At 41.0% G+C, this 12,621-nt stretch overlaps 1 protein-coding gene across 1 annotated transcript in view; it reads left to right on the forward strand.

Annotated features, from left to right (window-relative positions):
- The window catches only part of dcc (DCC netrin 1 receptor), a 406,171-nt gene that overhangs the window by 220,849 nt on the left and 172,701 nt on the right, over positions 1-12,621 (forward strand). Inside the window, exon 8 of the mRNA XM_085359610.1 lies at positions 11,981-12,140. Coding sequence (XP_085215736.1) covers positions 11,981-12,140 — 160 coding nt within the window. The remainder of the gene's footprint in view (positions 1-11,980; positions 12,141-12,621) is intronic.

Here is a 12,621-nt window from a genome sequence, read left to right on the forward strand (position 1 = left end):
TATCCGGGGCAAACATAAGATTTCAGACAAGTGGGAACACACTGTGCATGTAGTGGTGAGAAGGGCAGGCAACCTCCCAGTATATACAGTTAAGCCTGAAAACAAAGATGGTCCCCTAAGAACACTACACCGGGATCTGTTGCTACCATGTGGCTACCTACCTGTGGAGGAAAGCAGTGAGCATGTACAGAAGCCAGTGTCACGCAGGCCAAGAACCCGTGCAAATCCAGCGCTAGAGGAAGAGAACTCCTCAGACGAAGAAGATGATTTGCTCATTCCTGTTTGGTTGAGTTCCCCTGTCCACACAGTGAGTGAGAGTCCTGTAAATGTTCCTGATATTGACAACCCACCTGTTTTTGACAGCCAATCTGATTTTGGCAACATACCTGATATGCCTAACAGTACTACAGATGATACTGAGTACTTATCTACCAATGGAGTCACACCGACCGAACAAGTGGATGAAATAACCTTAACTGAAACTGACTCACCTGTTGATGACCCAGACGTCCAAGAAAGGCAACTTCCATTTCAGGAGGCTGGCACCAGAGGTGCGAATTCTGAGGAGAGAGTGGAGGAGATAGTCCCAGTGGATACAAGGGAAAACATGGATACAAATGATTCTGTAAGGAGATCTGAGAGAAACCGTCGTCCGCCACGACGGCTTGACTATACGGAGCTAGGCAATCCTCTGATCACTGCAGCAAAATCATTCTTGCAAGGACTGTCTTCAGCTTGGGCCGATGTCATCAGTGATGGTGAAGAGCCTGCTTCGCCCTCTTCCTTGACCCGTCAAATAATCATCATTTAACTGTCTACCATGCACAGGGACGTGCATGAGTTCAGGAGGGGAGGGTGTAGCCCAGATGAAAAATATCATACTTATTCTCTTTATATTAACTGTCCACATCAACAAGCGTCGTATTTCCTATGACCATTGAATGCACCTCTCAGTTCACCCCACGTGAGGGCACCTAGCTCAGCAACCAATCAGAGCCTACCCAGGCCGCATTGACCCTGTCAGCCAGGAAGTGAGGTGGAGGTGCATGGTGTCCCGGGTTTTTCTTATCTCAGCAAGAGGAGTGGAGGCATCTGCTACTCAAACCGAGAAATCCACGGACAAAAGAGAGGAAAACTCAGGATTGAGAGGAAGGAAAACCAGCCTACTTACCTGCTGGAAGTCCGGAGTCGAGTGGCTGGATGAAGGAGAGAGGCAACGTCGGTAAGACGAGTGTTATTCTGATGGAAAAAACTTGTAGAGACTTACCGTCGCGATCATGCTAATGCTAGCTCGGTGTCTCACAGGCTAACCACTCACCTTTCATCCGGAGAGCTGCTGCAATTCCAACGCCAGTGTGTGTTGGGCTTTTGTGAAACAGAGCAACGGTGAGCAACATGTTCTTAGCTGCTCTAAAGCTAAATTTTGTCAGTTCACTGTGAGTTTAAAGTAATCTAGAGGGTAATTTTTAGTGCATTTCTCTCTCACGAATAGGCCTATAGCGTGGAGAAATTAAGCACACTGCTTTAATGCCTCTGAACTGAACTCATATGTATATTTTGTTGCTTATTTGCACATAGTTCTGAATTTGTTATGGTGTATTGTATTTTGAGTGTCAATGGTTACTTACCATAAGTATTGTTTAATTAATGTTTACATGAATAGAGAAATATTTGAGCAACTTAGATGTTTAGTTCTCATATTTGATATGCTTGAAAATTGAATGTTGTACAACAGAACTGTGAGATTTGATAAGATTTAAGATGTTGATGCAATGAATATGAGGTGATGCAATATTTTGATTTTGTATTTTAACCTTAAACAATGCATCTGAAACAGACTGATTAGAATGTACATTTTATGACCTGGATTATAGGTCAGGTTTTTTGGAGAGGACGGAAAAGTCCAAGGACCAGGACGATATTCTGGTTGTGATAGATGGCGAGCCAACCACTTTGAGGACGATCTACCCCAAAGAAGATACACACCACACACTCATACATTCCAGTTACATTCACAAGGACCTTTGAAGTTGGCTATCGCCAGCTTAACTCTAAATTCTTAAAGGGCCCCAACGAGTACTTTTATTTTGTTGAGTGTGCACACTATTTATTTTATTTTATACTTTATCTGTACAAATTGGACAAATACCTGTTATACTTTGTAACAATACAAGAGTGGCTACTCAAAAGTTAACATTGTGTCCAGGTCATTATTGCTGCTCAATACTTTGGCTCCATACGAATTTGGTGTCTTCTGATTCTGGCCAGGGTCTTATTACGAGCCCAAGTAATTATTGCGCTGTAATTCACCTTTATACCTTAAAGTTGGTTACATGTGTGTGTGTGTGTGTGTGTGTAAGAAGATAGATTTAGGGTGAGGAGCTCAGTCATTGGTGAGGCCTCCACACTGGAAGTAGCCAGGTGAGGTGGCTTATGCTGCACTCAACAGGAATAAACAGTCTAATGGATAGTGACCCACTGAAAACTCAAAGATCTTAATGAGAACGTCAGCACTCACAGGTGCACATACAGGCCAAAATGACCAGGATGCCCACTAGGACGCCTCCTGAGGGCGACTCTTTGGAATGGCTCAGTGTCCACCCTGCAGGGGCTGGAGGAGGTGGCTGGAGAGAGAGAGGTCTGGGCCTCTCTGTTAGGCTATTAATGGTTGTAATAGTGGATGTCCTACATATATAAGCGTATGGATCAATGGTCAGATTCACCCCCTTCCCCCTCTCCTCCACCCCAATTTGATTTAATTTAATTGTGTGTGACATGCATGGATATATTTTATGATTTATGCGCACATTAATAGGCCTATTCTTAGGAGTCCCCTGGGATGATTGGTTTGGGTTTCAGTGATGAGGTAAATTGATTTTTAGAATGTTAGCAGCCATATTTTGCTTTGCTGCGAGTGAGTTTTATGTTGTCTGCATCCATTATCCATAACCACTTATCCTTTGGAGTGTCAAAGCAGAGGGGAGGTTAGAGCTGACCCTTCCATAGAAAAGTGTTTCCTCTCCATGTGGGCTTCACAGTCTCTTATCTGTTACATGTCCTGCGTGCAGCTGGCCTTGTACACACTTGTGCATCAGAGCTATTGGTAAAAAAATTTCCTATTTTGTTTTGTGTTCCTATAACCTCTTCACCTACTCACAACACCACAGCACTTTTTATCAGTTGTGAGTCACGTTGTGAGTTTCCCTGATGAATCTGAAGGAGGCTGAATAAAAGTTATTTCAAAATGAAGGAAAAAATCAAATGTACAGTGCTTGTATGAAAATAAGTTTTCACACGGGATGCAGCACCTGTTCTGTCATTCTCAGAAAACAGTTATTTTCCATAGTTTGTCCTGCACAATAACAAGCTGTTGCCGTTACTGAGCATAACCCAAAGTCATCACTGCGTTCAATTTGGGAGCTTTTGCAGGCGCTGTGGTCAAAGTCAGATAAATCTGCATTGTGTGACCTCCATAGTGAATAAAAACAAGAGGGAAGCAAAATGGAAGAAAATTGATAAAGTAATTAATGGATACAAGTTTGCATCAAAGTCACAGGAGGAAAAACCCATTCTTGGAAGAATTTGAGTACATCATGTCTGACTGGTAGCAGTCGCTTTGCTTATTGATGGTCAGCACTGTGTCTAAACACAGCTTCCATTTGGTGTGTGCTTCATAAGCTTTACAGATCTGTTAAAGCTGTTGAGAAAAAAGAAGGAAAAAGACAGACGTGATTCGAACTCCACCTATATTGCTCTGACCTCAGTGTTCCCTCGAACAGTACACTGAGCGTTGTTTTTATGATGCACTAAGTTTAACAGTTAATTACCAAAAAGCTCAGTTTTACCTGATGTACTTTTTTTAGACTTCAAACATGACCAAAGCTTTTATACTTGCAGGGCGCTGGTACGTCTGCATTGCACTGCTGTTGTGACTCAAACTGAGTATCAGATAGGGTCTATTTTTTATTTTAAGGCACCTTGTGAAGCTAATATTTATTTGTAAATTGAGTATTTTAGGGTTTTGAACTGTTGAAGAAAATAATGAAAATTCTGCTGTTCAAATAAACGCAGTTTTTATTTTTATAATTCATAAGTCAGAGAACAGTTAAGTGGTTAAATTGCTGCTTTGGTTGTTTGTTGTGTTTTGTTGACAGAAAATAAGCTTTTTAAAGAATACCAAGTCACTAGAAGGGTAGCTGGTAACCTGTCGGATCCTGTAACAGGGTAAAACAATAAATGCTGAAGCAGATGAAATCTAAATCCTCGGTTTCTGAATAGCATCTTAAGTGTAGCACACTCTGTTTTGCCTCTGTGCTGCATGTATGAGTTATAATACTCCAGTGCATTGTCTTTTGAAATAATCCATATATGCAATACAGACACGCAAAGGTCTGATATCTTGGGTGTAGAATCCTCAGAGCTGAAAACAAACTCCCCTAAAGATCATCCAGGCAGCAGAAACAATATAAATGCAGAGCAGCTTGTAGGAAATGGACAGAGGCTCTTTGTGTGTGTGTTTGTGTATGCGTGTGTGCGTGCACAGGTATCATCTGTCGCAGGACAGACTGCAGTGTAATTTTCAGCACTTATTCAGATTGTTTTCCTGCTCTTCTTCTGTGGTGTCTGACTCTATTATTTAGCCCACCCGTCTATTTTCAGCAGAGAGTGACGCTTTACTGCGCAGCGTCGGCTCAGTTTTTTTGGCTGGGTCACCGAGCGGGAACAAATCCGCCCTTCACACCCTGAAATCTCATCTCACAGAGTCAAGAGGAGGTGTGTTAAAACTCCTCCGTTTCGCACTGTGCTTCTTTTTCCCCTCTGATCTTTCTTTTGCTTTCCCTCTCAGTCTTGTTTTTCCTTCTCCGTTTCTTGCTTCTTCCCTTCTTCTCCTTTCATCCTCTCCCTTTTCTTTATCTTCTGTATTTTCTTACTACCTTCTACCATCTTGAATTTTCTTTTCCCATTTTCATATTATTGCATCTGTATTACTTCTTCTTCTTCTTTTATTTCACTATCCTTGTTTTCATTCCCCCTTTTTTCTACAGCATTTCCTCCATTTTCTCCTTGATTGTCTGTCTTTCTCTTGCTTCCCTCTTTCATTTCATTGCACCATAAAGTGTGAAATGTGCGCTTGCAAAGTCAGTGAAGCTTTATTGACAAGTGTGGATGGACAAAAGCATTTAAAGACTCTGTGGGGAGTCACGACCTCTGACCGCGGGGATAAATTGGATTTCTCTCAGCTTATGACGGAGGAATGGCGAGGAGAGGAGTTGTGACATTTGATGGTATCAGTTTAGTTTCACATGAGTAGCTTTCAGTTAGGAGTTGTTGAGAGATGACATCTTTCCATAATTACCCTTCACACACAGGTACAGTATATAGGTCACTGCACTTTTATTGTTGAAGTGGTGATATGAACACACCATCCATCTAAACTGTGAGTGTGTGTGTTTGTCTAGGTGTGTGTGAGTGTGTGTGTGTGCGCGTGCTTATCTTTGCAAGGAATAATTCGAGTTTTAGAGGCATCTGTAGAACATTTTGGATGATCCTCTCTTCAGGACCGACAGTCAAATGGCTGCTCAATAGTTAAGACTTGGTTTTATCGTTAAGTAATGGCTGGGTTATGGACTCCCAGATAGCTGGTCTGAAATCAAATGTGTTTAATGTCCTTCCGATGACAGACAGAGTGGGAAACTGTTTCTGACAGTTTCTGCAGGGAGACACTGAGACTGTTGTTTGGTTTCACACAGACCATAAATCCTCTTTTAGAAGTGGGTTAGCGGTACGATTAAGGTTGGGCTAACCTCTTAACATCCACTTAGATATAGGGGTAAGGTGACATTTTCACCTCATGTTGAACCAGCAGTTTCATAAACTTTTCAAATAAAGCCTCTTACATGCATTTTGGTTTTACAGTTCTTTTTTGCCACACAGGTAAAGGTTCAGGGAGTAGATATGGACCCAGTTCTAATGCCACTGCTCATTCCACACAGCCAAACACTTGGAGGATGTTAAGTGGTTAAACCATAGACTGAAAAGATAGATGTACCTTAGAAGTGTGGCTCTTTAGTTCCCTTGGTCTGTAACCTCTTTCCTGATGAGTTCTAGGTCTCAAATGGTAGTTTCAGGGCTTTCTAATACCAGCTGAGGCTCTTTAACCTCATGAGTTAAAATGAGTGTTAGACTTAAAACCTTTTTTGGTGGAGATCGTGAGTGAATTTTGTTTTGAGTTCAAAACCACGTCTCAGAAACTTGATGATAATGTTCATTTTGTAAATCATGGTCCAAATTAGAATTAAACAATAAACTAATAAAACATGGTATGCTTTAATATGGGGTGGGATAGTTGTACAGGTTAGCACTGTTGAATTAGAGCAAGAGGTCCTGGACTTAAATCCAGTCTGGGCCTTTCTCTGTGGAGTTAGCGTGTTGTCTAAATGCTTGCTTGGGATCACAGTGGAAGACATGCCGCTCCTTTTTAAGGCATACCATCTCGTTTCGGTTAGATTAATTGGTAATCCTAAATTAGTCATTGGTGTGATTGTGATTGTGAATGGTTGCAGGTCTGAGGGTGGACCCTACCTGAATATGCTATATTCACCCACAATCATTATACAGTGGGGCAAAAAAGTATTGTCCTTAACACGGATCAGTCGTCCTGTCCCCTTGGCAGAAAAACAGCCCCATAGCATGATGTTTCCACCCCCATGCTTCACAGTAGGTATGGTGTTCTTGGGATGCAACTCAGTATTCTTCTTCCTCCAAACACGACGAGTTGAGTCTACACCAAAAAGTTCTACTTTGGTTTCATCTGACCACATGACATTCTCCCAATCCTCTGCTGTATCATCCATGTGCTCTCTGGCAAACTTCAGACGGGCCTGGACATGCACTGGCTTCAGCAGCGGAACACGTCTGGCACTGCGGGATTTGATTCCCTGCCGTTGTAGTGTGTTACTGATGGTGACCTTTGTTACTTTGGTCCCAGCTCTCTGCAGGTCATTCACCAGGTCCCCCCGTGTGGTTCTGGGATCTTTGCTCACCGTTCTCATGATCATTTTGACCCCACGGGATGAGATCTTGCGTGGAGCCCCAGATCGAGGGAGATTATCAGTGGTCTTGTATGTCTTCCATTTTCTGATGATTGCTCCCACAGTTGATTTTTTTCACACCAAGCTGCTTGCCTATTGTAGATTCACTCTTCCCAGTCTGGTGCAGGTCTACAATACTTTTCCTGGTGTCCTTCGAAAGCTCTTTGGTCTTGGCCATGGCGGAGTTTGGAGTCTGACTGTTTGAGGCTGTGGACAGGTGTCTTTTATACGGATGATGAGTTCAAACAGGTGCCATTCATACAGGTAATGAGTGGGGGACAGAAAAGCTTCTTACAAAAGACGTTACAGGTCTGTGAGAGCCAGAGATTTTCCTTGTTTGAGGTGACCAAATACTTATTTTCCACCCTAATTTACGAATAAATTCTTTACAAATCCTACCATGTGAATTCATGGATTTTTTTTTCACATTCTGTCTCTCACAGTTGAAATGTGCCTCTGGTGCAAATTACTGACCTCTGTCATCATTTTAAGTGGGGGAACTTGCACAATCGGTGGCTGACTAAATACTTTTTTGCCCCACTGTAGGTACAACACATACTCTACCTCCAGTGAGGTCTAAGTCATGTGATGACCCCAAACTCTAGTCCAGCCCTAGCTCCAACTCTAAATTTTGGAGCAAACCAAAATGACTTTGTTGAACCAAAAATAATAATTGTTTGTGATACTTGTAAGTTTAATTAATTATTTTCTTTGTAACCTGATTGGCTATACTTGGGAGAACATAGGGTCATGCTATGATAACTTAGACCTCGCAGGTTAAAAATAATCCAGTATGGGTTATTTTGATAACACAGTGCTGTGTCAAATGAGAAGAAATACACAACTGGGTTATTTTGATGCACCACGGTGATTTTAACAATCAACCAAAACATTTTTAATCCATCTTAAGACTATTAATAACGATGCACAGCCCAATGTGTAGATCATACATTTTAAGCAGTGTAAAAGTTTGTAGACCATAACATTATTTCTGCAGCTTTGTCACATTTGAACAGCTAAGGTGTGCTTTACATCTGGGAGTATGTCATGGTTTCATTTTTTCCTGTCTTGGAGGCAGACACTGTAGGACAGGAAAATATGCTTTTCATTTCTAATGGTATACTTTGAGGACATATTATTTTCTTTTCAGTATTTAACTAACTGAAATTAGTGCAGAGATGAAAAACAGCTGATAGTTGATGGATATACATAGTTTGTGTGTATGTATAAGCACCTACAGCATGCCTTGAAAAAGGTCCAGAACATATAGTAAAGTCACTTATCCATGCACAGATTCTGGTGTAGCCACTTAAAAATTGCTATTCTGAGCACCATTTGAATATGTTTGCTTTTCATTATTTGTATAGATACAGATAGATAGAAGACTGAATACAAAACAACCTGACTTCATAGTGTGATGGATTCCACAAGGTGGAGGTTTTATCCATGTTGTGGTCATCAAAAAACATCTTTTCTTCACACTAATTCTCCATATATCCTACTCTACTGTAGGATTTTGCTCTATGTCTACAGCTTTTTAAAGTTGTGTTTAAAGTTTGAGACTTTAGGTTTCTTTTTGACATGATGCCTTATAATTAGAAGATGGTAAATTATGGGACCCAAATGGTCACCAACAATACTCAAATGGACTTTGGAATTCAAACCATAATTGGTTGTCAATAAGGGGCCAAAAGTGTGTACAAACAACTTTCCCAGCACTGTCCATGCCCATGATTTCATGCTGCTCACGCCAAATTCTGAGGCTACCATCTGTATCTATGTATTCCCAGTTTTTGGTGAGCCTGTACACACTGCAGATTAAAAATTGTTTTCTTGGATGAAAAGTGAAGTGGAAGCTTGCGCCTCAAGAAAAAGCTTCAAGAAAACTTTTGTATTCTACTGGTCATTACAGTTGTGCATATCTGAGATACCCTAACCTTTCCGTTTATTCCGGTGAGTCTAGGTACTCACCTTGCATGAATAAGCAGGTCTAAAGGTCAACCTGATAAATTGCTTTTTAATAAATAACACCATGTCCACAACCTTGGACTCAGGTTTGACGTCAAATAATTGTTGCTGTCCAAATGGTTTGCCTGAAAGTATCGTTATTGCACAGGGTGGCTATTTTTGTCTAAGAATTATATAGAGACTTTGAACTTCCTGTTAAGTTACGGCATTGACTTTGGGACTCTCAATGACATGAGTTTAAACCTCACAGGCGGTCACCTCGTTATCCATTGAACTGGCCTTGTGACATAGAGCAATTGTCCTTTATTTTATTGCCTATCACAGCTGTTACTGGAGATTTTACTGAGATACATTAAAAGTATGAAGGGAGTTGGGAAAGGGAGGATGGAGCTGTTCAGAAAGTGTGCCTGAAACCTTGATAGTGACATGTAGAAACAGCAGCAATTATTTGACTGAATAAATCCGCAGAGGCACAGCAATATTCTGTGGTTGGTCAATTTGAATGTTAATCATAAGTACAGGTAGGCAGCCTGGAACAAATGGAGTGGTCTTCATGCTGACAGGTGAAAGTCTGAAGAGAAGAGATTAAACTGCTTCACTGCACTTGTCTAAGAGATTTAAGAAAATGACTAAAAATGAATGTTCCAGAACATGCCGTTCATTTTATTTGTATTTTTTAAAAACTTTACTTTTTGCTCAAAAAAGAAAACTTAGACATAATACGGAATATTTAAACCTCTCAAATGAGTTTCAGATAATACTGAATACTGTCAGTGACCAAGAATCTGAACAAGTAGATAGTAAAATGTGAGTAACCTGCACATCCAGAGGAGAGCAGTCATTCTTGATTTCATTCTCATCTTCATTTACTTTTCTTATAATCTACAATCTCAAAACAACTCTCAAATGACCTGAAGACAAAGATTGTTCACCATCATGGTTTAGGGGAAGGATACAGAAAGCTGTCTCAGAGATTTAAGCTGTCTGTTTCCACAGTTAGGAACATGTTGAGAAAATGGAAGACCACAGGCTCAGTTAGGTTAAGGCTCGAAGTGGCTGACCAAGAAAAATCTCGGATAGACAGAAGCGACGAATGGTGAGAACAGTTAGAGTCAACCCACAGACCAGCACCAAAGACCTACAACATCATCTTGCAGCAGATGGAGTCGCTGTGCATCGTTCAACCATTCGGCGCACTTTACACAAGGAGATGCTGTATGTGAGAGTGATGCAGAGGAAGCCTTTTCTCCGCCCACAGCACAAACGGAGCTGCTTGAGGTTTGCTAAAGCACATTTGGACAAGCCAGCTTCAATCTGGAATAAGTTGCTGTGGACTGATGAAACTAAAACTGAGCTATTTGGGCATAACAAAGGACATTATGCATGGAGGAAAAAGAGCACAGCATTCCAAGAAAAACACCTGCTACCTACAGTAAAATATGGTGGTGGTTCCATGATGCTGTGGGGCTGTGTGGCCAGTGCAGGGACTGGGAATCTTTTCAAAGTTGAGGGACACATAGATTCCACTCAGTATCAGCAGATTCTGGAGACCAATGTCCAGGAATCAGTGACAAAGCTGAAGCTGCGGCGGGGCTGGATCTTTCAACAAGACAACGACCCAAAACACTGCTCAAAATCCACTAAGGCATTCATGCAGAGGAACAAGTACAACATTCTGCAATGGCCATCTCAGTCCCCAGACCTGAATATTATTGAAAATCTGTGGTGTGAGTTAAAGAGAGCTGTCCATGCTCAGAAGCCATCAAACCTGAATGAACTAGAGATGTTTTGTAAAGAGGAATGGTCCAAAATACCATCAACCACAATCCCGACTCTCATTGGAACCTACAGGAAGCGTTTAGAGGCTGTGATTTCTGCAAAAGGCAGATCTACTAAATATTGATTTCATTTCTTTTTTTGTGGTGCCCAAATTTATGCACCTGCCTGATTTTGTTTTAAAAATTATTGCACACTTTCTGTAAATCCAATAAACTTCATTTCACTTCTCAAATATCACTGTGTGTGTGTCGTATGATATATCTAATAGGGGTGCAACGATACAAAAAATTCACGGTTCGATTCGGCTGATACTTTGGTGTCACGGTTCGGTATTTTTTCGATACAAAAAAAAGTTCATGCCTTTTTAATTTGTCATTTATTAAAATTATAAATATATATTTTAACTCAAAAGTACCCTTTTTAAATTTAATGTTGCTGAAACAACAAAATAATAAAAAAAAAATCTATCTGATTGAGAAATCACTCATCTTTGGAAAAGAGTGTTTATTGCAGAGAAATGGTTCATATTCATAAGAATTCAATTCATTCATTCATTCATAACACATTCATAAGAATTCAGATTTGTTTTCATCTTCTGAGAACTGAACTGAACATTGTGAGAAGAGTAGGAACTTTAAAGGATCATTTTCACATAAAATTAATATACCATGTGTGTTTTAATGTCATGGCATTAAAACAGTGTTAACATTCAGATGACTGATATCTGTTTGATATCTGATTGATAACTAAGCTCTTCAGATGCTCTGCTGCTTTTTCTTCTTGGCTGAGATCTTCTTTACCACTCTTCTTCCTTCTTTTCTTCCTTTTTGTCTCTTCCACGTCTTTTCCGTTCCTTATCTGCTCATCTCATCTGTCCTTTGCTCTTTTTGTTGTTTTTTTTCTTTGCTCTGTCTCCTTTGCTCGCCTCCCGCACCTCCCCTCCACCTCCCCCCCGTCGTCCCCCATCCCTTTCCCTGCTTCTCCTTTCCTTTGCTTTCCCCTCCCTTCCCTGGATGAACTGTTAACAGAGCCCACGCCCACTCAGAATCTACCTTCCTTCACACCTCCTCCTCTTCCCCGCCCTTCTCCTGCTCCTTCTGGCACCCCTTTGACTTACTCCTCCTCCTCTGATCCCCCACCAGTGTCCCCCAGCCCAGGCGTTGCCCTCCCCTCTGCCCCCCGCGACCTGGTCCCTGTCCTAGTGTCCAGCCGATTTGTCCGACTCAGCTGGCGCCCCCCAGAGGAGACCGGAGGAGCTGTTCAAACCTACGGTGTTTATTACTCCCAGGATGGAATCGATAGGTAAGATAAGCCTGATTTTCTTTTTTCTTTATTTCTTTCTTTCTAAAAAATGTGTCTTTGTTTGCTCTGACACGGTCGGTGAATCTGCATTATTTTTGTAGTTAAAAGCACAACAGATAAACTGGCTGTATGCATGCGCAGGACTGCTTTGAAGTGAAGCACTGGAAAAAAAATTTAATCTTTACCCCTTTATGGAATAGAATAATATAGTCCTTTAGTGTCCTTGTGCATGTACAACAAAATTGTAGAAATGGAGGACCTATTGTTTCACTTCATCCAGAGGGAAGTGGTAATATGGACAATTACAGGAAAAAATTTCATTTTATTAAAAATTTGACAGGTGCCCGCAGTAGGCCATCAGTAACAACGATTAACAATAATTTAAAAAAAAAAAAAAAGCAGCTTTTTAAAGTTGTGTTTAAATGTTTGTCACATAAGTGCCACCCCATGGGGATAAACAATTAAGACAACGGGAGGTTGG

The sequence above is a fragment of the Diplotaxodon limnothrissa genome, linkage group LG7 (assembly GCF_057381915.1).
Source record: "Diplotaxodon limnothrissa isolate DT_005_m linkage group LG7, D_limnothrissa_male_GT1.1, whole genome shotgun sequence".
In the NCBI taxonomy this organism is placed as follows: Eukaryota; Metazoa; Chordata; class Actinopteri; order Cichliformes; family Cichlidae; genus Diplotaxodon; species Diplotaxodon limnothrissa.